This window comes from Rhineura floridana, chromosome 9 (genome assembly GCF_030035675.1).
Source record: "Rhineura floridana isolate rRhiFlo1 chromosome 9, rRhiFlo1.hap2, whole genome shotgun sequence".
Taxonomy (NCBI): domain Eukaryota; kingdom Metazoa; phylum Chordata; class Lepidosauria; order Squamata; family Rhineuridae; genus Rhineura; species Rhineura floridana.
Window position 1 is genome coordinate 26402761 of NC_084488.1, and position 23951 is coordinate 26426711.

The 23951-nt window shown below is 39.5% G+C and overlaps 1 protein-coding gene across 4 annotated transcripts in view; it reads right to left on the minus strand.

Annotated features, from left to right (window-relative positions):
* Positions 1 to 23951, minus strand: part of ATP8A1 (ATPase phospholipid transporting 8A1) — a 191980-nt gene that overhangs the window by 40279 nt on the left and 127750 nt on the right. For 3 of the 4 annotated variants that reach the window (XM_061584305.1, XM_061584304.1, XM_061584307.1), the window contains 5 exons: positions 17022 to 17205; positions 16806 to 16916; positions 4282 to 4356; positions 4058 to 4180; positions 217 to 295 (listed from right to left, as the gene is read on the minus strand). In XM_061584305.1, coding sequence (XP_061440289.1) covers positions 217 to 295; positions 4058 to 4180; positions 4282 to 4356; positions 16806 to 16916; positions 17022 to 17205 — 572 coding nt within the window. The remainder of the gene's footprint in view (positions 1 to 216; positions 296 to 4057; positions 4181 to 4281; positions 4357 to 16805; positions 16917 to 17021; positions 17206 to 23951) is intronic. The other variant, XM_061584306.1, reaches the window with a different exon arrangement.

The window sequence follows — 23951 nt, forward strand, 5'->3', positions numbered from 1 at the left end:
ATGTATTAATATTAACTGTTGCACTGTTACATAATTATACTCCAAATTACAAAATATCAGTGATTTAAAATGATGTGAAGTGAAAAAAGGATAATAAAATTATTAGTTGTCAGAAGACAACATTTAATTTTAGAATATAGAATTTGCTTCAGTGTAATCCTGGATATTGCAATTTTAAATGCATACAGTTTCAAATTCTGTATTTCATTTACTTACCATACTGGATGGCTTTTAATGGAAACCAAAATAGAATTACTGAGTGGAAGAGGCCATTTAAACAATGAACCCAGAAAACCTAAGGGAAAACAAACATTCATGAGAACCATTTGTGCTGAAACTAACTCTGTGAACTCTGACCTTCTTTTTATCTTTCAGTTAGATTCAGAAAATGTGTTTTTTCACAAGGCTTCTACTAAGAACTAATATAACTGAGACATTTTCTGCCTCACAGATCTTCATGGGTCATTTATTTATTTTTATGTTTCTCAAAAGATGTTCACAATCTTTCACTTTTAATTTCTTTTTTTAAAGTAAAAATGTCTATTATAGTAAAACCAAAGCCAAAATCTGTATCTATATCTGACTATGCACTAAATTAGCATTAAGCATTTGTGGTTTTATTCTGTTTCCCATTCAGTATAAAATGATATATAAAATGAAAACAGAAACAAAAATGAGAATTAGTTGTCGATACACACACGTTTCCTTCACTACACAATTTTTTCCTATAATTGTTTCTTTTTACTACATATGTGTTAAAATACCTGCCAAAATGTGGAAAGTTTATTCAAATGTATAAACATAGCATTATGTACAATATAGGAAAGCAAAGTAAGAAAAGAGCTTTTGTCAAATTCTATCATACAGAAGGTAATCATGTTTTAGAATTAGATATACTTTTCCAAAACATAATCTTTATTGTGATACTGATGTGCATTAATAGTTTTAAGTTGCTCAAACAACATAAATTGAAAAAAATGTTCTACCATGTCTCTAAATTCTTTGTCACTTTATCCAAGTAGGTTCTATGATCCAATTTACCACAATACTTAGCACATTTGAACTTGTGTAACTCATTAACCTTTGTCTCCTTGTTGCTGTGTCATTGCTACAAGTTTTATTTGGCAGAAAGCACAGGTGGGTGCAAGAAAATCAGGCCTAGTTTTCTATTTTCTTGACTAGTACTTATTGTCACATGCTAATCCTTTAACCTCTGTCATGGCCCCATGAACTTTGACCCCTTTTAACATAACAAATCTATGCATCATCATTCAGTGCAGCAATTATTCCAGATCTGCTGCACATCAAATCTGCATCAACCATTCTGTCTTCATAGGTAGCTTGCAGCTATTCCCAAAACTTACTCATAATAAATCCAGTAAAATATACAAGCTTTCTAAAACCAATAATTAGAACAATTACAATGGAGATGTTCAAACAATTGAAAAGAATCTTTAAATATTCTGCAAAAAACAGTACATATCATATAACCTAATTTGAATTCGTTGAAAGTTTGAAAAAGTTTATTTAGGGTCACATTAAATGATACTCGGGGAACGTTTAGTCTGCATGATTATTTTGAATCTATGAGCAATTGAACAACAAAAAAGTCAATATAAAGAACAGATACTCTGAATAAAAAGTTTTTTCTTTTTTCTTTTATGTTCTGCCTGAAATTTGATGTGAAAAACGGTACTATTATTATATTTGTTATTACTTTGTACAAAATATCTCAAAGTGACTTACACAATACAGAACTACCTATCAAACCTTTGAAGTCCAAAGTGCCATTGAATAAACTGAAAATAAAACACAAGAATACTAAAAAATAGCATAAAATGTTTTAAAGATTAAAAAAATCAAATATGCATGACAAATATAAAAAACATTTCCCGTGTTCATTTTAAATATAACATATATTCAATGCTTAACTCTACTCCTCCCCTATTTAAATATTCATATTTTTTTCGTTGTCATCTTGGGGTGGGGGAGTTTTGTTCCGAACAGTACCCTCCTCAGCTGCTGTTGGCTCCCCCCACAATCAGTTTAAAAACTGCTCTGCCGCCTTTCTGATTTTAAGCCGCAACAGTTTGGTTCCATCTCACTTTAAGTGGAGCTCGTCCCTTTTGTACAGGCCTGGCTTGTCCCAAAATGTTCCTCCGTGCCTAACAAATCCAAATGCCTCCTTCCAACACCACTGTCTCATCCACACATCGAGACTAGAAAGCTGTGCCTGTCTAGCTGGCCCCAAACATGGAACTGGTAGCATTTCAGAGAAAGCTACTTTGGAGACCTGGCTTTCAACATCCTACCTAGCAACCTAAATTTTGCTTCCAGGACCTCATGGCTACATTTCCCCATGTCATTGGTGCCAACCTGTACCAACATCACTGACTCTTTCCCAGCACTATCTACTCAGGCTATCTTGACAATGTGCAATATCTTCAGCCTTTGCACCAAGTGGGCAACTCATCCTGTGGTCTGCAAGTCCATCACACACACAACTATCTATGTCCCTAAAGATCAAGTCATCCACTACCAGGATTCCTCCACCTCCTGGAGAAGTATCCTTGGCATGAGATGATAACTGTTCATTCCCCAAGGAATGGGTCTCTTCTAAGTGATCGTTCCCCAAGGAATGGGTCTCTAATAAGTGATCGTTTCCCTCTTCATAAGAGCAGCACTCACCTTCCCTGAGATCCTCATTCTCCATGACAATACGGGAGCTATCATCTTGGGAGTGGGACACAGCTGTAACATCTCCAAAGGCCTCATCCATCAACCTGTCTGCCTCTCAACTTTTCCTGGTCAGCCACTTTGGACTCAAGGGAACAAACTTGTTTCCAGAGAGCCAGGAGCTTATTGTATTGAGGGCACACCCATGACTTCTGTCCAACAGGCAGATACTCATACATGTGACACAGTGCAATGCACCGGAAAGTCTCCCACCCCCCTGCAGGCTTTCTACCTGCGTAACTGCTTTTGTATTGAGTTACTTTATTGGAAGCATAGGTTTTGCTTAGGTCAAGGGGCCCCTCATTACTGAGCCTGGCCACCTCCTCCCAACTTTGTTGCTGCAAGGGCCTGGGGATGCCACTACCTTCTTGTAAGTGCATGCCCATCCCTTTAGCTGCTAAAGGCTCTGGGTGCTCTGCTGTGAGCCCTTCCTCTGCCACCACCATTAGAAGCATGTCAGGCCTTGTTTCCTTGGAAGTAGCCTTCATGGTGTGGGAAACTTTGCATCACAGACACTGCTGTAGTAACAGTGTTTAAGAGGCAAAGTTTCCAACACCATAGAGGCCCGATGTGCTTGTAGTAGTGGTGGCCAAGGAAGGACTCATGCTTTGAACATATTGCTTTAAAAAAAAACACGTGTTTTTAGATCAGGATTAATCCTGAGGTAAAAAAATATTTGCAACATAGGTGAACAGAAGGGCTCCTTCTCTTTGCAGAAGGGAATGAGATCCAGTGGAAGCTACTGCTGAAGGAAGGGAGTGGGAGAAGATTTTTGCCGACTTCCCCTTCCTCCTCAGCCCACAGTGCCCTCCCTAAGCCCTCCAGAGCAGCTTTACAGGGGCTTGGCTGTGTGTGTGTGTGTATACCTCACAGTATATGATGCAAAGACTGCAGTACTGAAGTTCCTAAACCCAAGCCAGTGCTTGCAGCCAAGTTGCAGGCCTACCAGGCTTCCAGGACACTGCATGGTCTAGTGCTTTTGCAACAATGGCAGGTGTTTTTTTGAACCTATTCATTGTAGTTGCAAGCATCCCTGGCAAGAAATGTATAGATGCTGCCATGTTCATATGTGGGGCTTGCTATGTCTCTACTATTCATGTTGCCATGTAGAGGGGAGGGGGTGAAGAATCAGTGCAGCATAGCAATCTGTGGATTGCATTTTTATGACATTTTATACAATTATTTTACAGCATGGTGGTGGTGTAGAATAGTTTCATTATTAAGCATATATTTAATCCTTTTTAATCATGCAGAACTTAAACAGGATGAAATATATACATTCATATGACACTATTATAAAGATAATTAAACTATTTTCTACCTTTGAATTGAAATCCAGGGCATGTTGAGATGTCTTGTACAATTCTGGGTATTTTAACATATTTTCTTTGCGACAGGATCTCTCAAATATTCCAAGTGTCAGTGGGGGCATAGCTGTAAACATCTAATGTGTAAACAAAATACATCATGGGATAAATTTGATAAAGAATCAGTATATTTTAACAATAATTTAAACTATCAAAATAAATAGATATAAAATCTTACCACATTGTAAAGTCCTATGCACCATCTTTCAAATAGTATTTGTCCAGAAAATCCATTAACAAATGCAAACCATATCTAAAGAAGAGATTTTTGAAGATAGTCAATTTTTTTATACATTTGGTGTTGTCTTAAACTGTTTTGATAAATCTGAACAAAGTTTCAATTTCAGCAAGAAAAACTAGGTGGTGAACAATTGAGAGTTTATTATTTAACTGAACCATACAGTAAAACACAGTTGTGACGACATATTTAGAAGTACTAATGAATACTATTCTCATACTATTATCCTGAATTCCACATACATTGGAAATAAAATGAAATTTTAATGCTTAATAAATCACACAGGCTTTTCATGAAAAAGTGCTGAACTATTCAGCTCCCTTCATTAATTTAAAATACAACAATAATAATGGGTTACCAATAATAATGGTAATGCGTCAATAGTAATGGGTCTCTACTCAAAACTAAGTATATCAACATTGTCCAGATATATAATATATTACATTGATTTAAAATCTTTCACAGTACAAAATATCAACGACCAATAATATAAGTAAAAAAAAGGGGGGGCAAGCTTGATCTGTTAGTCAAATGATGTTAGGAATCAAGGTGACACAGAGTTGGCTACAGTCCATATTTTGTTTTAACATCATAGGAGCTTGAATTGTCACTAATTCCCTATTTATAGAGATGTGACCAGGTTGGTCTCCAGATAACTGGTTCCTGAACAATCTGGTCTTTTAACACACCACAAAACGTTTCACTGCAAGTGAAAACAAGTGTCATCTTTCTTTCTTTCTTTCTTTTATTTGGTCTTTTAAACTAAAAAATACAAATACACATACACACACTCAGAATACGCATGCTAATAAACCATATTTCCTAGAATTGCTTTCAGGAACAATAAATCTGCATTTTTCAAATTCCAATCCCAATGAAATATTCATTAACTTCAAACAAATTCTTTCACTTTCATTATAAACATATCCTTGCCATGGTGGATCATTTGTTTGACCAAGGAACATAATCTTAATTTTGTTTAAACGACTACTACTACAACTTCTACTACTAATACCACAACTATACCTTTTTATTAGTATACTAAGAAACTGGTTCAAATTTGATTGTAAAAAGAGTACATTTATAATTTTTATGGATGCTGAACTGACATGTATGAATTCAAATTGCTAAAGGAGAAAACATGTGAAGATGCCACATTACTTGATTTAAACTCTACTATTTCTAAATAGTATTTCTAAATGTTATTTGCCTTCAAGTCAATTACGACTTATGGCGACCCTGTGACTCAGCAACCTCCAATAGCATCTGTCATGAACCACCCTGTTCAGGTCTGTGGCTTCCTTTATGGACTCAGTCCATCTCTTGTATGGTCTTCCTCTTTTTCTACTCCCTTCTGTTTTTCCCAGCATTATTATCTTTTCTAGTGAATCATGTCTACTCATTATGTGTGCAATGTATGATAACCTCAGTTTCATCATTTTAGCTTCTAGTGATAGTTCTGGTTTAATTTGTTCTAACGCTAAATTATTGGTATTTTTCGCAGTCCACAGTAAGCTCTCCTCCAACACCACATTTCAAATGAGTTGATTTTTCTCTTATCCGCGTTTTTCACTGTCCAACTTTCACATCCATACATAGAGATCGGGAATACTATGGTCTGAATGATCCTGATGTTAGTGTTCAGTGATACATCTTTGCATTTGAGAACCTAGTTTTCTAGTTCTCTCATAGCTGCCCTCCCCAGTCCTAGCCTTCTTCTAATTTCTTGACTAGTGTCTCCATTTTGGTTAATGACTGTGCCAAGCTATTGATAAGTGCAATGTCCTCGTCAAATTTAAAGTTACATAAACCTTCTGTTGTCAGAATTTCTAAATAAAACCCTATTAAAGCTTTTCATATATGAAGGTATATGACTGAAGAATAGGTACTACTTATCTATCAACTTATCTATCAACTATAGTCAGCATGGATTTTTCGCATTCAGCAATGTTAAATTGAAAATACCCCCATGCCATTCTGATCCTTCCCATAAGCTCATTTCAAAACAAAACCTTACAAAACTTATAGTCCTGAACTCAGAAATGCTTGCTTAACAACCCTCTAAATTTTCATGGTGATACACAAAACAGTCAAAGAGAATAGAGAGTTCAAAGTGTAAAAAGACAGAGAGAAAAACCGGACCCCTTTTGGACTTTTTTCTGCCAGACTTCTCATAATCTGTTGAAATTAATTAAAAACCAGCCATGTTACAGTACCTGTAATCCTATTACTGACCTTGCCCCATACTCTGACCTTCATCTTCTGCAGTTTAAGAGTTAAAAAAATGCCTGGCTGATTTTTAATTAATTTAAGAAATATTGGCTTGAACTCAATGATAATGTCAGGCATGCTCAGTAAGAATCAACTGTCAGTGTTCTAAAAGCCAGACTTCCAGCTGCTGGGCTTGTGAAGGGTGCTGAGAGGAGACTCCTATTCCCTTGACAGAGCTCCAGTGGCCAGAGTGGTTTAACAGTCAGCTGCTCTGATTGAAAGTCTGCGAGTGGAACAGGGCATCTCCTAGTAATTCTCATCTCCCTTCACTTACTACACTTCCAATTTCAGCATATTTTCAATCAGGATAAGGAAATGGCTTTTGATAGTATACAATGATTCCTGTCTACAATACTCACTAATTCTAATAATTTGTTTAGGATTCATACTGAAAAAACACAGAATTGCAGCCTTAGCAAGCTTTTTATTTAAAAACTAAGGAAAAACTGCTAAAATGACAGTCTAATATTTTTTGAAACAGAGAATACAAGAAGCCTAACTATGCACAGCCTCCTCTAGGATGCACACCTTAACATGGTGAGGGGGTTTGAGAGTGTCGAAGAAACTGAGAGGAATGCCATCAGGAGTCTAGATCAAGAGGCTAGACTCCTAGCAGGGGCACCCAAGGTGGAATGGTCAAAGCTGAGACATCAGACTAAGATGCATCCAAAGTCAGAGGAAGGCGATGGTAAACCACCTCTGAATACCTCTTACCACGAAAACCCTATGAACAGAGAATCTAAAATGCAACACGAGATAGTGCTGGAAGATGAGACCCCCAGGTCAGATGGCACTCATCGAGCTACTGGGGAAGAACAATGGCCAAGCACGAGTAGTGCTGTGACTAATGATGCAACTGGGTCAAAGCTGAAAGGAAGCCCAGAGGCTGATGCACACAGATGCGAGAGTCCAGAGTTGTACGACGTACACAATAGGAACATGGAATGTGAGAAGCATGAACCAGGGTAAGTTTGAAATTGTCAAGAAAGAAATGGAATGCATTAGCATTATAATACTTGGCGTGAGTGAATTGAAATGGACAGGAATGGGATATTTTGAATCAGGCAACTACAAAGTATTTTATTTATTTATTTTATTATTTATTATTTAACTTGTATCCTGCCCTTCCTCCCAGTAGGAGCCCAGGGCGGCAAACAAAGCACTAAAAACACTTTAAAACATCATAAAAACAGATCTTAAAATACATTAAAACAAAACAGCATTAAAAACATTTCTTAAAAAAGCAACTTTAAAAAAGGGTTAAAAACATTATTAAAAAACATATTAAGCAATTCTAACACAGATGCAGACTGGGATAGGTCTCAACCTGACAGGCTTGTTGAAAGAGGAAAGTCTTCAAAAGGTGCCGAAAAGATAGCAGAGCCTAATTTTCTGCAGGAAATGAGAAATTAAGAAGGAACGGGGTTGCTTTAATAGTGAGAAGTGATGTAGCAAAAGCAATTAGGAGCTATAACACAAGGTCTGAGTGAGTGATATCAATTAGATTAAATGGGAAACCTATTAACATAACCATCATCCAATTCTATGCTCCAATGGCAAACACAGAAGATGAGGAATTGGAGAGATTTTACACAGAAGTACAAGAAGAAATTGATCACACACCAAAACAAGATGTGCTGATAATCATGGGGGACTGGAATGCAAAAGTAGTGAACAGAGAAGAACTAGAAATTGTGGGAAAATGGGGCTTAGGAGATAGAAATGAAGCAGGAGAGAGACTTATTGAATTCTGTGAAGCCAATTTGTTTCTTGCAAACACATTTTTTGAGCAACCAAAAAGACGACTGTACACGTGGACATCACCAAATGGTCAATATAGGAATCAAATTGTTTATATAATTGGTAGCAGAAGATGGAGCAGTTCCATACTTTCTGCGAAAACAAAACCAGGAGCAGACTGCGGTACAGATCATGAACTGTTAATAGCGAAAATCAGAGTAAAGCTAAAGAACAACAACAAAGCAATCATAATGCCAAAATACAATATAAGTAACCTCCCAGAAGAATATAAAGATCAAATAAGGAACAGATTTGAGGCTTTAAACTTACTTGACAGAGAACCAGAAGAACTATGGACTGAAGTCAGAGACATTATCAGGGAAGAATGCAAAAAGACAATACCTCTAATTAAAAAGAGAAAAAGACCTCAATGGATGACAGACAAAACTCTTAAAATTGTTAGAAAGAAAGCAGAAGCAGATAGCAACACAGTCAGAACACTAAATGCAATAATACAGCAACTAATACATAGGGAGAAAGAGAACTATTACAACAGTTATTGTATAGAAATAGAAGAGGACAACAAAAAAGGTAGAACAAGAGTCCTATTCCAAAAGATTAGAGAAACTTGTCATCCCTGTAGGGGTGGTTCCCTCAAGTTCTTATAGGCCACAACACAGTTCTCAAACAATGTTAGACTTGGAGATTTTACCAAGCTATTGTGACAGATCCCAGAAAGGCCCAGAGTATCCACCTTGTATTTAGCCATTTAACAGAGAACTGAGGTCTTCAAGGAGAGCCAGAGGGATGCTATTTCAGTGTCTCTTTATGAACTAGTGACCAGAGTGAGTCTCACAGGAATGTTTACAGAATATCAAGTCTAGTGCTATTTTGGAAAACTACCAGCTCAGCCTGGCTTTGTTGACATGCTTGAGTTCCTTACTAATATTGTAACCAAGTAAACCCAAGGTCTTTCTGCTAGCTAGGGGAGAGGGAGAAGTGTTTAAAAACATAATAGAGTATGAATCGCACATATGTGTGTTAGTGCTCAGTGGATTTGCCTGCTTTAAGATTAAGATGTGGGACTTAAACAGACGAGGGAAATGAACCATATTGTCTTTTTTATTGGTCCTTACTTTTAATTTTTAAAATCTATCCTGTTTTAATAATATAAAACAAAATATATATTTTATAATAAAAGGCTAAAGGAAGGAGACAATTTCTGTATTTAATTGTCTAGCAATTCTCTTTATAGAGCAAGCCTTATTTGTAAAGTGGGCTTTTGAGCCTGGATACCTGGAGGCCAGTTATGTCTCATTTTCCTGGAAAAAAGGCTGTAACTCATGTGTGTGTGTGTGGGGGGGGCGCTCCGCCTCTGGCAGTATTGTCATGAAAGGACACAAATCAGGCCTTAGATATCTTAACACTTGCTGTCCTATTTAAACTGAAATGGATAGTCTCCCATATATACAATTTGTGGCATTATTATCCTGTTGAGAATCTGGCTTTGGGTAAAAGAACAACATATCTTGCAACCTGTTTTAATTTTGCTTAAAGCGAAAGCTTTAAGCAAGCTCCTTCTCATGGGCTCAAAGTGGGGATCCCATCAAGACAGTTGTCCATGTCAAAATTCCTGTTAGATATCTGTGCGCTACAGGTGGATTCAAAATAAGCACATCTTTTAAGAAGCTATGAACACGGGGTTGACTAGAAATAGACTCCTTCCCTCCAAGGCTGCTTTCAGACATGGGACTTATTGTGTTAGTTTAACAGATTAAGATGGTAGCACTTCTGTTCTGATTTCTAAAATTCCTTTCACACTGCAGTACCTGTTGCATTAAGGAACAGCAGCTTTTTCAGCCGATATACCAGCATTTCACGCAAATGTCTTTCACACGGCTGCAACGTCTTGTTTTAGTCCCTCATCTGTTATACACATGCACACTATAGTTCCTCACTGTGTAGGAAGTCTAAGATCTCGTCCTGTCACCATAAATCCCTCTCCCTTTAGCATCTGACATATATATATATATATATATATATATATATATATATATATATATATTAGTTGTATAGACACAGGGGAGTGTGTGGGAAATGCTTTTGCTACCTGCACTTATGTTGGAATACAGTAGGGCCCCACTTATACGGCGGGATAGGGACCAGGCCCCTGCAGTAAAGTGGAAATCGCTGTAAAGCAGAACCCATTGACTATAATGGGTCACATCGCGTGAAAATGCCACAAAATGCTGCAAAACCACAAAATTGGCTTTAAAACAGGGAATTTCCACTAATTGAAAGCTGCCGCATCAGCGGAACGCCATAAAGCGGGGCCCTACTGTACTGGTAGTTTTCATCAGGGATTTTTTTAAAATGCACACCTAAAGGGTGAGAATGCACTGCATGCTGAGATGCCTGTCATGTGAGAAGCTGCAGCTAGTGAAAACCCCCCGGGATTTTCTGGGTTCCCAAGCTTGCAAACGGATTAATTCTGGTATCATTTATCATGAAAATTTGCACTATATTCCACTAGAATTCAAGAACTAGCTTGTATGTCATGCGAAAGATCAAGTATAATGTGCAAATTACCAGATAAGAAATTGTCAGAATAATGGAATAAAGTACAATGTGAAAGCATGTTTTAGCCCTCAGTCCTGTGTTTAAGTGTGCTTGCAGGAAATCCTTAATATCCTACATATTTTAACCCCTTTTTCATGCCTGATGCCAGTGGGTGGCCAGGTCAGGCACTGGCCCAAGGGCCCAGGAGCTCACACTGGGCCTGGTCATCTCCTCCCATCTTCGTTGCTTCAGGGGGCTGTCAGTGCAGCTACCTCCTCCTCAGTGCATGCCCATCCCTTCAGTGACTGGAAGCTCCAGGTGCTCTGCTGTGAGACATTCTTCTGCCACCAGAAGCACATCAGGCCTTGCCCCCTTGGAAAAAGCCTCCATAGTGCGGGAAACCTTGCCTCACCGACACACAGTTAAGGTGTCCGTGAGATGAAGTTTACAACACCATGGAAGCCTGACATGCTTCTAGTGGTGGTGGGTGTGGAAGGGCTCACAGCGGAGCACTCAGAGCCCCTAGCATCTGAAGGGATGCACAAGCACTGAGGAGGAGATGGTAGCAGCACCGGCAGGCCCCTGCAGCAATGAAGATGGGTGGCAGGAGGCGGTGAGCAGACATGGCATTGGTGGTGGTAAGGGGCACACTGGCCAGAAGGCCTCCAGAAGCCTGAACTGGCCCTGCCCTTTTTAACAACCATATACCACATGAAATATGTCTGATTGGTGTTACCATATACTATAATTAATTTGTAGACCACATCCTAGAGAAAGCAGGGTGGCAGGAACTCTTCTGAAGGAGTCTAGGTGTTTTAGCAACTGCTGCTTGACCTTCAAGCTGTCAGCTACAACGTCTCTGGCTGTAGATGGAATACTGACCTTGAGCTAGGAGATCCCTCTGGTTGGGAACTTTCCACTTCCAGATGCTTCAACAAATTAAAGGGAGCAGTGGTACTAGCCAGAAGGCATACAGCAGACTAGATGGCTGCAGTGTCTTGAAAGCTTTTGTGCCTATGGTACTTATAAAATGATGTCTTGCCATAAATTAGGCCTTGTTTGGAGTTGCAAACAGGTCATTGCTAGCTGCACAAAGCGGTGAAGTAGTTATTGAAATTTTGGGGGATGAATAATCCATTCTGATTTCTCAACTGAAGTTCTATTGAGCCAATCGATCTCTACTTTGGTGGGCCCCATTAGATGTTCTACCCTGATGAATGACAGTCTCTTGGTGAAGTGACAAGTCCTCATCCAAGGAACAAAACAAGATATCTTCCTCAGAGAGCAGCTCCTCCTCTACCTTGAGATCAATAGAAGGTGCACCACCACGGGTTGTGGGGATACCCATGTAACTTGCCTGCCTGGCACCAGTCTGTGACTTGCTTGACTTGGTTGATTTGGAGACCACATGCTTGTGCTTGGACAGCTTTGGGCGCTTTACAGTGGCTGTGTTTCCCAAATGTCACAGAGGCAGAGATAGCAGCAGCAGTAGGAACTGACTGAGGTAAGTCATGGTGTTCTACTGCACAAGGCTGTTTGGAAAGGTCATGGCAACTTGTTGAAGATACCATACTGAAATCTCCAATATTTCACATGCACATAGTACGGTACGCGGTGGCAGGATATCAACACACGCACAGAGGTGGGGGGCACAGTGGATACAGCAAAGAAAAAGAAGCAGCAGGAAATTAGGGGTGCAGAGGAGTCTCAAGAGTCATGACACATACACACAGATGGGTGTGTGTGATGTAGGCAGGGTCCAAACCAATTGTCCAGACAGTGGGTAGCACACCAGAAACTATATATACACTCACTTATCAGAGACGTGGGAGGAAAAGGTGAAAATGGAGAGAGACCAGAGAAGAAAATAGAGAAGAAAAAGAGTAGGGGGAAAGGAGCCAATAAAATAAGATGCACAATAATGTGCCTCAGATAAATGCAAGAATGGAGTACAGTGAGGACTGGAAGAGCTTCTGTACATTCCTGCCTTCGGATGCTAAGCGGCACTACAACCCACCTGATATCATGCCACCCAGAGAAAATTGCCAGTCCACTTCAAACACTATCAAGACTTCAGCAAGTGACCCAAATGAGCAACTTTGAAATGAGGTTAAAGCTTGATTGTAAGCCAAACACACTAGGTTGGTTTTGAGATTTATTTGTAAATGTCAGAAATGCCATAATGCTTTTTCAGACATTTACTAACTTGTTAAATATCCCTTGATAATAAATAATGGAAATGAGGATGAAATTTGATCATTAGGAAAAAGTTGACAACTGACCTCCTTAAATGATAGGTATGTGACACAAAATTTCTAACATTTCTGTTGCAGTGCATTTTTAGTAATTGCTGCTATTAACAATTGCATGACATGGTGGTTCCACTTCCTGCTTCTAATTCAGAAAATATTTCTATTAATTACTGTTAAGCAGACAAGTCTATTGACATATATGATTAATAGGCATACAGTTAAATTAAGAGTAAATACAGAACAGTGTTTTCTTCGCCTGGTTCATACATATATGTCCATCATTGTGACTGCAATATGAAGTAATTATTTATTACAGCCAGAACTTTCATATCACCCCAAACACAATGCTTTTCAATTGAGTCAGTTCACACTGGTGATCAATATGTTAATCACAGTAGGCTCTGTAATTGCTTCTAAGTAGAACATGAAATATATATATATATAATTGTGATTAACAAAACAGAGGTTTTTATTGTACTACCAAAACGTTTCACCTCCTGCCTTCATCAGCTGCTAATATACAAATGTTGTATATTATGTTGCAGTTATAGAGCTTTGAGGATGGAATGCTCAGAGGGGCTTCATTTGCAGAAGCTAAGTAGTGGTGGTACTGTCCTCCAGGTTGAGGCCATGTGGTGCCAATGTGTCCAGAGAGTATATCCAAAAGTTCTCCCTCTTAGTCAGTGTTGCTGGATCTGTTGGCATCTCTATAGTTGTTATAGCAAACTCCAACAGGCTGTAGCTCTCAGTGCTAAAACGTTTTGCAACTGGTTGCTCCACTTTTTTTGTAAAGATTGCAGATTTGTGGTTTCTGTAGCGTGTGTGTAGGTCACTTTTCCCTGTGTATTGGATATGACATCCTGGTTTTTTGCATTCAATGACAATATTATATTGCAGGACCTGCAGGTGATGTTCTGTTTGATGTAGTATGTTCTGCCCATCCTAGTGCTTTTAAAAGTAGCTGTCTCCATAAGGTACGTACAGGTGATACTGCGTTTGGAGTGACAAGGATGAGACCCAGGATTACTGATAGGTGGCTTAAGCACAGCTCTCACTAATAGTCTGTGTAAATTAGGAGGCTGGTGAAATGCTACAACAGGAGGCTTGTAGATGGCTCTAGCAAGATGTTCAGAGTTCGCTAGCAATGGACGGCTCTCCCGGATTGCTAGGTGATAGTTAGGAGATGCTGGATGGAAATCTACCAGAAATGGAATCCATTGTTCTTTGAAACCTCATTATGATGGAGGAAGCTTTCTCTGGACAGAATGGAGGCTCGGTGGATGTTGCAGTTGATAATAATTGGAAGATATCCTCTCAGAAGAAGCTGTAATTTAAGCTCACTGATCCTTCTCTGGTATTTATCTTCATTGTTGCAAATATGTTTGATTCTCAGAGCTAAGCTATACAGAGTGTTTTTCTTTACTGTATATGCTTAGGACAGCAGGATTTCCAGTTTAGATAGGTATGGGCATCAGTGAGTTTGCTGCAGAGATCTGTGGCTATTTTGTTGTTTTCAACAGTGAGAAGGACATCAAGAAAAGGGATGTGTGGATCATTTGTACTATTAAATGTAAACTTAAAAGGTAGATGGATAGAGTTGATGTAATTTTTAAATTGTTCTAAGCTCTCTTTACCATTTGTCCAGACATATGTATATGTATTGAAGACTGGTTAAGGCAGGGGTCACCAATCATTGTGGACCAGCTGGCATATTTCAAATTTTGAGAAAATGCTGTGATGCCAATCACAAAATGACTGCCATGAAGGGCATGGTATAACACAAAACAGAGTACAGTCCCCAGGACCAGGAAAGATATACAATAGTGGCCATACTACAGTCACTCCCTCTCATATACAGGACATGCATACCACACATACAGACTAGAGACACATATGTATCTTTCTCACACACACTTATACACTTAACATATAAACAACACAGCTCTTTCTCTGCCCAAGTGCATCTCTTCCGCACTCTCACAAATTACACACATACATACCACACATGCACTTACTATACACATCTCTCTCCTTCTCACAGACCACACATAAATGCCTACATACTTCTCCTCCCTCCTTCTCTTTCTCACACCCAAAGACCACACATACAACTTTCATCCCTGCTCAAGTGCATCTCTCTCAATCACACACACAGCATACTTGAGCACCTCCCCCCCCAAACACACATTCAGAAACGTCCCTCCATAGGTGAAGGAAGTGCCTGACATTTTCCTTCCCTCAAAATCCTTTTTTTTTTAAAAAAGAAATCCAAAAAATGCATAAGGGTGATCCCTGGGTTAAGGAAAACATCAGATATGATACTGATAGTGACCTTTGCTCATATGATCTGTTTTAAGGGAAGGCAAGGAAAAAAGGATGTATTTATAAACAGTTGGGACTGGTTTTTGACCTGTTTGAATAGTAGGTATAGTTAAGTATTTCAAGAAAGATTGTCTTTTATTGTCCTGAAGCTGCAAGGCAGAAGGGCAGCACATTTCTGGCATCTGACATTGATCAGGGGGACCATGCAAACTGGCCCCCAAGCCTCCCAAGAAGAACATTATGGCAAGGTGGAGACTAACCTGGCCCTATCCACTAGCCAGTGAGGAAGCAGTTGCAGGATCTTGCTTCCTCTCTCCCTGCAAGGAGGAACACTCTGTGCCAATTACCAGTTGCCCTGGGGCTGTGGAAGCAAGGGGAAAGGACAATCTGGCCCCACCTGCTGGCAAAGCAACAAGGGCTACCAATGGTTGTTCAAGTAAGAACATCACCCTGCTTGTACTGAATATACATGCTTTTAGATCACCACTTTATTCTATATTTGATGAACTGATCTTCCTCCTTTACCTTTTCCCTCTATTCCCCTTCCCTTGTGTGTTTTGCTTGTCTTTTCAGTTTGTAAGCCTGATAGTAGGATCTGTTTCTCTCTCTCTCTTTTTATTGATGTGAGCTGCGTTTGGGGACAGTAAGTGTAAGAAAAGGTGGGATAAAAATATAGTAAATAAAATTAACTGATTTCCTGCTGAAGTAGTTCGCTTTTATTAGAAGAGGAAGCATTGTGTATATATTTATTTTTCTTTGTTTTTCTTATTTTTATGTCCATTAAACATAATAACTAATAAAGCTAATCTGTAAAAATTTGTGCAATTTTCATACTAGTGACCAGTAATTAATATTTCTACTTTGAACTGGTCTTACAAAATGGAAAATAGTATGTTTGAGGTGCCAGTCAGCACTTTGGAATTGTGAGAAAGTACCGTGGGTAAATGGAAATGGCTAATCACAAAATGGCTGCTTTGAGGTATGGCATAACATGAAATGGCTTCTTTTTGGGGAGAAGAGGCCAAGTCAGTGTAAGAGAGGCCAAGCCAGCACAAACAGGAACTAATGCATTGTGGATTTTTGAAGGGATATTAACTGAGACCTTTCATGGGCACTACAGCTAGCTAGGCATAACAATAGGAAGCTACTGTTGGATATATTGGTGCCCGCAGGCACTGTGTTGGTGAACTCTGTAAAAGGCACAAAAGCATATACGGAAGAATTTTACACTTCAGAGATTATTTTTAAAAGGTTTACAAACTACTTCAGTTTAAATGAGCATTTTGAAAGATTTATTCTGGCATATTATGCCATTATTACCTCAATAATATAAAGTACGATATTCTTGTAGAAGCAGTATAGGATGCATTTAGCAATTCTGCTGTAATTCCAGGCACCATGGACCAAGAGTAAGTTCTTCAAGTACTTGAACTATAAATGATAATGGAAAAAACTTAGACATATGTATTCAGTATTCTACTATTTATCAGTTAAAAGAACAGTCTTTTTATATTCTTTATCAGTGGAAGGATTTACCTGAGCTATTGAATAATCTGAAGAATTAGCTGCTTGAAGCCCTTCATTGCCACTAATACCAACACCAACATGTGCTGTTTGTATCATGCTAACATCATTTGCTCCATCACCAATTGCCAGCGTTACTACTTTTACCTGTTTTTTAACCATTTCTACAACTTCAGATTTCTGAAGAGGTGAAACCCTATAAAAGAAGAAAACTATTTTGAGAATACAATTATGCTATTTGTTTTTCTAAAAGTAAGGCGACAAAGAAAATAACAATTGCAATTGAAGGCTCTGCCTCTAACCCCCGACTTCTGAAATCCTACTACTAGACAAGATGGAAGTATAGAAGCCAGAAAACAGGAATCACACATAAACTTTCCCCTCCCCATGTGAGAAATGAAATGTGCACGCATGTGGTTATGTGTGCACGTCTTTCTGTAATATCAAGATTTTCAGACTGCACTGCAAGCTACTGCCAGAACACCCTTTAAAAACTTGTAGAACGTACATGTGCAGCATTTATTTGCATGTTAACTTGAGTTGATTCCTCTTTACTCAATTTCTTTGGTAACAATTTTGCCTGAGGTGTAGGGACTTCAGATGTAGATTATTAAAATGTACCACAGTTCTCCACTTTGTGTGCACAATGTCCTGTGCAATGAAGAAAAAGATAGTCTACTCTGTGCTATTAGAGAAGTATCTCAATATGGTAGGAGATAACACTTATAGAGCAATTCAACTGTTGGGAAGCCGAGAAGTGCTGCCTCCGGCAAACAGGCCTCCTGAGGAGTAAGCACTCCCTGTAGACCTGTATGGAAATTTTAAAATCTTTTTTACTCTGCTGGCCAAAGGTTGCAGGGGGATTGGGACCCGGGGGAGGGTTCTGAAAGCAAGAAGGATCTCGCATAAGTCCCCCCCACACAGCTCTATCCCTGCCATGCCTCTGGAATGCCCCATTTTTGGGGCTTCCACCAGCCCTCCATTTGCCAGGCTGACCATCCCTGGCAGACCCTTGGCAGTGCTTGCAGGCTCCTGGTGGAGCCACATCTCTCCCATGGCAGAGGGCTGTTGCCGGCAATCTCAACCCCACTCACCTGGGGTAAACCCAACTGAATTTAATTGGGCTTACTTCTGAGTAGGGATGGTTAGTATTATACTGTAAAATAAAAATTTGTGAATATGCAGGAAAACTTTGTGCAACTGTATATTCATCTTCCTTTCTGAAAGTCAATGGAATTTTAGAGGCATTTTTTTCACTCAATAATGCATTTTTAGCTAACAAAACAATATTACTATGGCAGTAAATGCACTTCAACACACACACTGCAAAACAATGCAGTTGAAGTCACTTATGTTAAAGTATTTCGATCCAGAATCTGTTTGGTAAGGTTCATAATTGTATAATATTTGAGGGAAGCTGTCAAATCTAGCCATATAGCTAAAATTGAGCTTTTCTAGGACTTCCCTTCCCAGCATGCATCACTAGATAGTAACATAAGATGAGCCCTGCTACGTCAGGCCAAAGACCCATCTAGTCCAGCATTCTGTTCCCATGGTGGGCAACCACATGCTTATGAGAAGCCCATACGCTGGATCTGAGTGCAATAGCACTCTCTTCAATAATGATTTCCTGCAACTGGTATGCAGAGACATACTGTCTCTGACAGGAGGTGAAACATTTTCTCCATCATGGCCTGTACCCACTGAGAGCCTTATCCTCCATGAATTTGTCTCATCCTCTTTTAAAGCCATCCAAGTTGGTGGCCATCACTACCTCTTGTGGGAGCGAATTCCATTGTTTATGCACTGTGTGAAGTATTTTTTTTATCTGTCCTGAATCTTTCAACATATAGCATCACTGGATGGCACTGGGTTCTAGTATCATGAGAGAGGGAGAAACTCTTTGTCCTCTTTCTTAACACCATGTAAAACCTTATACAACTTTATACACCTCTTACCATATCCTCCTTTCCTTGACATTTTTGAAAACTTAAAATCCTCAAATGTTGTAACCTTTCCTTGTAGGGGAGTTGTTCCAACTTTTTAATAATTTTGGTTGCCCCTCTCTGAATCTTTTCTAGCTCCACAGTATCTTTTTTAATATCCCAAATGTCGTCTCACCATAGATTTGTATAACAGCGTTATGTTATTGGCAGTTTTGTTCTCAATCCCTTTCCTAATGAAGACAGCAGAAGACACCAATGTGGCTTCACAAAAAGCTTAAGATGACCTGAAAACAAAAACGGACACATACAGGAAGTGGAAGGAAGGCCATGACACAAAAAATAAGAGTACAGACAGGTAGCATGGGATTGCAGGGATGACATCAGGAAGGCTAAAGCGGAGAATGAACTGAGGTTAGCGAGGGATGCTAAAAGCAACAAAAAGCTTTCTTCAGGTACATTCATAGTAAAAGATGGGGAAAAGAAATGGTGGTACAGCTACTCAATGAGGATGGCAAAATGATAACAGATGACAAAGAAAAGGCAGATGTGCTCAATTCCTACCTTGGCTTAGTCTTCTCCCAAAAGACGGCCTATGACCCTCCTGGCAAACAGAAGCTGAAGGAGCAGGATTGCAGCTTGAGATTGACAAACGGTCAAGAAATACCTAATCACTTTGAACAAGTTCAAATCTCCAGGGCCTGATGAACGGCATCCTAGAGTATTGAAGGAACTGGCTGAACCACTGTCTACTGTCTTCGTGAATTGTGGAACATGGGTGAAGTGCCGGATGACTAGAGGAGGGTTAATCTTCAAAAAGGGCAGAAAGAAGGAACCTGGTGTGGAAGTAACAAAAGCAAGGCCTTAACTTTGATTCAGATTTCCTAGCTTTGGTCCAGAATTGTGAATGCAAAGAATGACGGGTAGAATGTTTCTTGTTTAATGTACTAAGAGAGAAGCCAAAAAGATGTTCTGAGAAAAACGCTGACGCTGTAACGCAAGAAGTGCAACAAGAGAAGAGCAAACAGGTTTGGAAAACATTTGCAAGCTGTGTGTATGTAACCCTTAGACTTTAAACTGCTAAATGTTTGCCCTAATTGTTTAATTTTCTCTACTCTGTGAAGGATAGTAAATACATGTCAAGTTGACATGCTAAAATGATGACATACTGTAATTTGGTTACATGTGTTTGGGGAATGGTATAAATATGTGTTGTAAAAATTAAGGGAAAGAGAGCTTTGGAATTTCATGGGGTCTCCATGTTTGTCTAATTTCTCTCCAAACAGCTGTCTGAACTTGCATAAAAATAAAGGTGCCTCTAACGGATCTGATCTAAACACAACATGAAGCTTTGTTTTTCTCCCACACTGGGAACTAGACCAGTCAGTCTGACATCAATCCCTGGGAAAATTCTGGAGCAGATTATAAAGCGGTTAGTCTGTAAGCACCTTGAAAACAATGCAGTGATTACTAAAGCCAACATGGATTTGTTGAAAACAAATACTGCCAAGAACAAATCTTATCTCATTTTTTGATCGGATAATCTCCCTGGTAGACTGTGGGAATACTGTGGATATAATATATCTTGACTTCAGCAAAGCTTTTGACAAAGTGCCCCATGATATTCTCATTAGCAAGCTAGCTAAAGGTGGGCTGGATAAAAAAACAATTAGATGGGCCAACAGTTGGCTACAGAATTGTACTTAAAGAGTGTTTATCAATGGTTCCTTCTCAAACTGGGGGGGGGAGGTAACAAGTGAGGTGCTGCAGGGCTCGGTCCTGGGCCCAGTGCTCTTCAACATTTTATGAATGACTTGGATGAGGAGGTGCAGGGAATGCTTATAAGATCTGCAGATGATATAAAATTGGGTGAGATAGCTAATACCCTGGGGAACAAAAACAGAATTCAAAGAGATATTGAGAGGCTGAAGCATTGGGCTGAAAACAGAATGAAATTTAAGGTTAAGTGCAAGGTTCTACACCTAGGAAAAAGAAACCAAGTGCACTGTTATAAGATGGGGGGCTACTTGGCTCAGCAATACTACATGTGAGAAGGATCTTGGAACTGTTGTTGACTACCAGCTGAATATAAGCCAACAGTGCAATGTGATTGCAAAAAAGGCAAATGCTATTTTAGCTGCATTAATAGAAGTATAATTTCCAAACTGTGTGAAGTACTAGTTCCCCTCTATTCAGCACTGGTTGGGCCTCATCTAGAGTACTGTCCAGTTCTGGACACCGTACTTTAAGAAAGATGCAGACAAACTGGAACAGATTCAGAGAAGGGTAACAAGGATGATCAGGGGACTGAAAACAAAGCCCTCTGAGGGAAGACTGAAGGCATCTGGACAGCCACCCATCGTTGGATTCCTGCACCGAGCAAGAGGTTGGACTCGATGGCCTTATTGGCCCCTGCCAACTCCACTATTCTATGATTCTATGATTCCTAGCAAGGAATTGCCTTTTTTTACAGTGGTCACACACTGTGACATCTTCAGCGAGCTATCCACTACAACCCCATGGTCTCATTCCTGGTTGAACATTGCCAGTTCAGACCCCAAGAGTGTACATGTGAAATTAAGATATATGTTTTGCCCCAGTGTGCATCACTTTACATTGAATTGCATTTGACATCTTACTGCCAATTCACCCAATTTGGAGAGATCCTTTAGGACCTCCTTAAAAAACCTTTTTCTTTATTACCCTGAACAATTTGGTATCCTCAACAAACTTGGCTGCCTCACTGCTCACCCCTAACATATCATTAATGAACAAATTAAAAGCACAGGTACCAATATGGATGCTTGGGGGACTCTACTTTCTACATACCTCCATTGGGAAAACTATCCATTTATTCCTATTCTCTACTTACTGTTCCTTCACCTGTTACTAATCCATTAAGAAAACCTCTCCTCTTATTCCATAACTGGTAAGCTTACTTAGGAGTCTTTGGTGAGATATTTTATCAAAGGTTTTTTGGAAGTCTAAGGACACAGTGTCAATTGCATCACCTCTATATGCTTGTTAACAGTCTCAAAGGACTCTATAAGGTTAGTGAGAAAAAAAAGTCCCCTGCAGAAGCTGTGCTACAGGAACCTCCAGCCCATGGGCCAAATTCAGCCTGTCAAGACTTCCCCATTTGGCTTGCAAGGTCATTTTTGGGAAGCTACGTTCACACAGCCTACAACTAATGCCATACATGATTTCAAGTGTGATAAGTAAGGGCAGGGTTTCAAAGGAACAATCAGAGGCTTAAAGTGAGCTCCCAGGTGTTCCTTTGCTAGAGCAAAGCGTATTCCCACTGCCCATCAGCGGCCCAATCACCTCCCTAGCTGGCCTCTGCTACTAATGTATTGGAATAATTTCTTGGTCTTTAATAGTTTTAGAGATGTGCTCCTCAGATTTTTTTTGTTTTTGTTTTACATCCCTTATTATCTGTATGCATTTCTTTTGCCAACGTTTGTGTTCCTTTTCGTTCTCTTCATTTGGACAATTCTTCAATATTCTGATGGAAACCACTCTTTCTCTAATAGTTGTTTTGATCCTGCTTGTTAATCATGCTGGCAACCTCTTGGCCCATGTGGTACCTTTCCTAACTTGTGGTATACATTCTAGCTAAACCTTTATTATGTTTTTTTACCAACCTCAAGCATTCTGAAGAGTTGGCCCTCTTCACTTTCCCTTTCTGCTACCATTTTGCTAATTCCCTCATTTTTGGGAAATTTCCTCTTTTGAAGACAAAATTAACTATGTTAGATTTTCCTGGCAATTGTCCATTTAGATAAATGTTGGATTTGATAGCACTATGGCCAACTGTTCCAATCGTTTCAACAGCACTTACATTTTGCACCAGGTCCTGCGCACCACTTAAGATTACATTGAGGGCTGTTCCCCTCAAGTCGGATTCATGTCCAACTTTTCTAGGGCACAGTCTTTTAGGGCATTTAGAAATATTACTTCTTTGTCATGATTGCACACATGTGCCCAGCCTATGTGAAGGTAATTGAAGTCACTTACTACAGCACTTTCTGTTTTGGATATCGGATTCTCCATCTGAAAATCACCTTGGGTATTTTGGTTAAGAGGATGATAGTATGTCCCCAGTACTAAATTTCTTTGTGGCATCACCATCTATACTAATTCTGTAGAGGAGTCTACCCTGTTTGAGCTTTGATTTAGAGTGCCTTTCCTTGTCCTTCCTATAGGGCTTGTATCTAGAGATTACAGTGTCCCATTTTTCCTCTTTCTTTTACCTGATCTCAGTTATGCTCACTATAACTATGTTCTCCCTAAGACCAAACACTCTAGCTTGTCCATCTTGGCTCAGAGGCTTCTAGCATTAACATATAAACACCTATACACCATGTTTCTCTCCAAATGTCTTTGGCACTTCGAGATACCCTACAGTGTTTTGGCCTCTCTGAAATGTTACAATATGCCCTTGCACTCTCAGTGCCTAGTTCTACCACTCTCTCATTTGAAAAATCATAAACATTTTCATCCTCATCCCTGGGGGATGAATTGTTCCAATCAGATGTTCCTCAGATCCCTTTGCCTCCCCATCCCAATCATTTTAAAAGCTGCTCTGCCAACTTTTTCATGATAAGTGCCAACTGTCTGGTTCCATCTCTGTTCAAATGCAGCCTGTTCCTTTTGTACAGGCCTAGCATGTCCCAAAATGTTTCCCAGTGTAATCCAAACCCCTCCTCCTGATACCACCATATTATCCACACTGAGACTACACAGTTGTGCTTGTTTAGATGGTCCGTGAGGGTCATATCATAGCATTTTACAGAAAGCTACCTGGAAGGTCCTGGCTTGTAACCTCCTATATAGCAACCTAAATTTCATTTCTAGGATCTCACAACTATATTTTCTTACATCATTGGTAATGGGTCACCATGACTACCGACTCCTTCTTACCAGGTTATCTAGATGATATGTGACATTTACAATCTTTGCAAGTTACCATGCCTACTAGCAGTTGTGTGACTGGTTT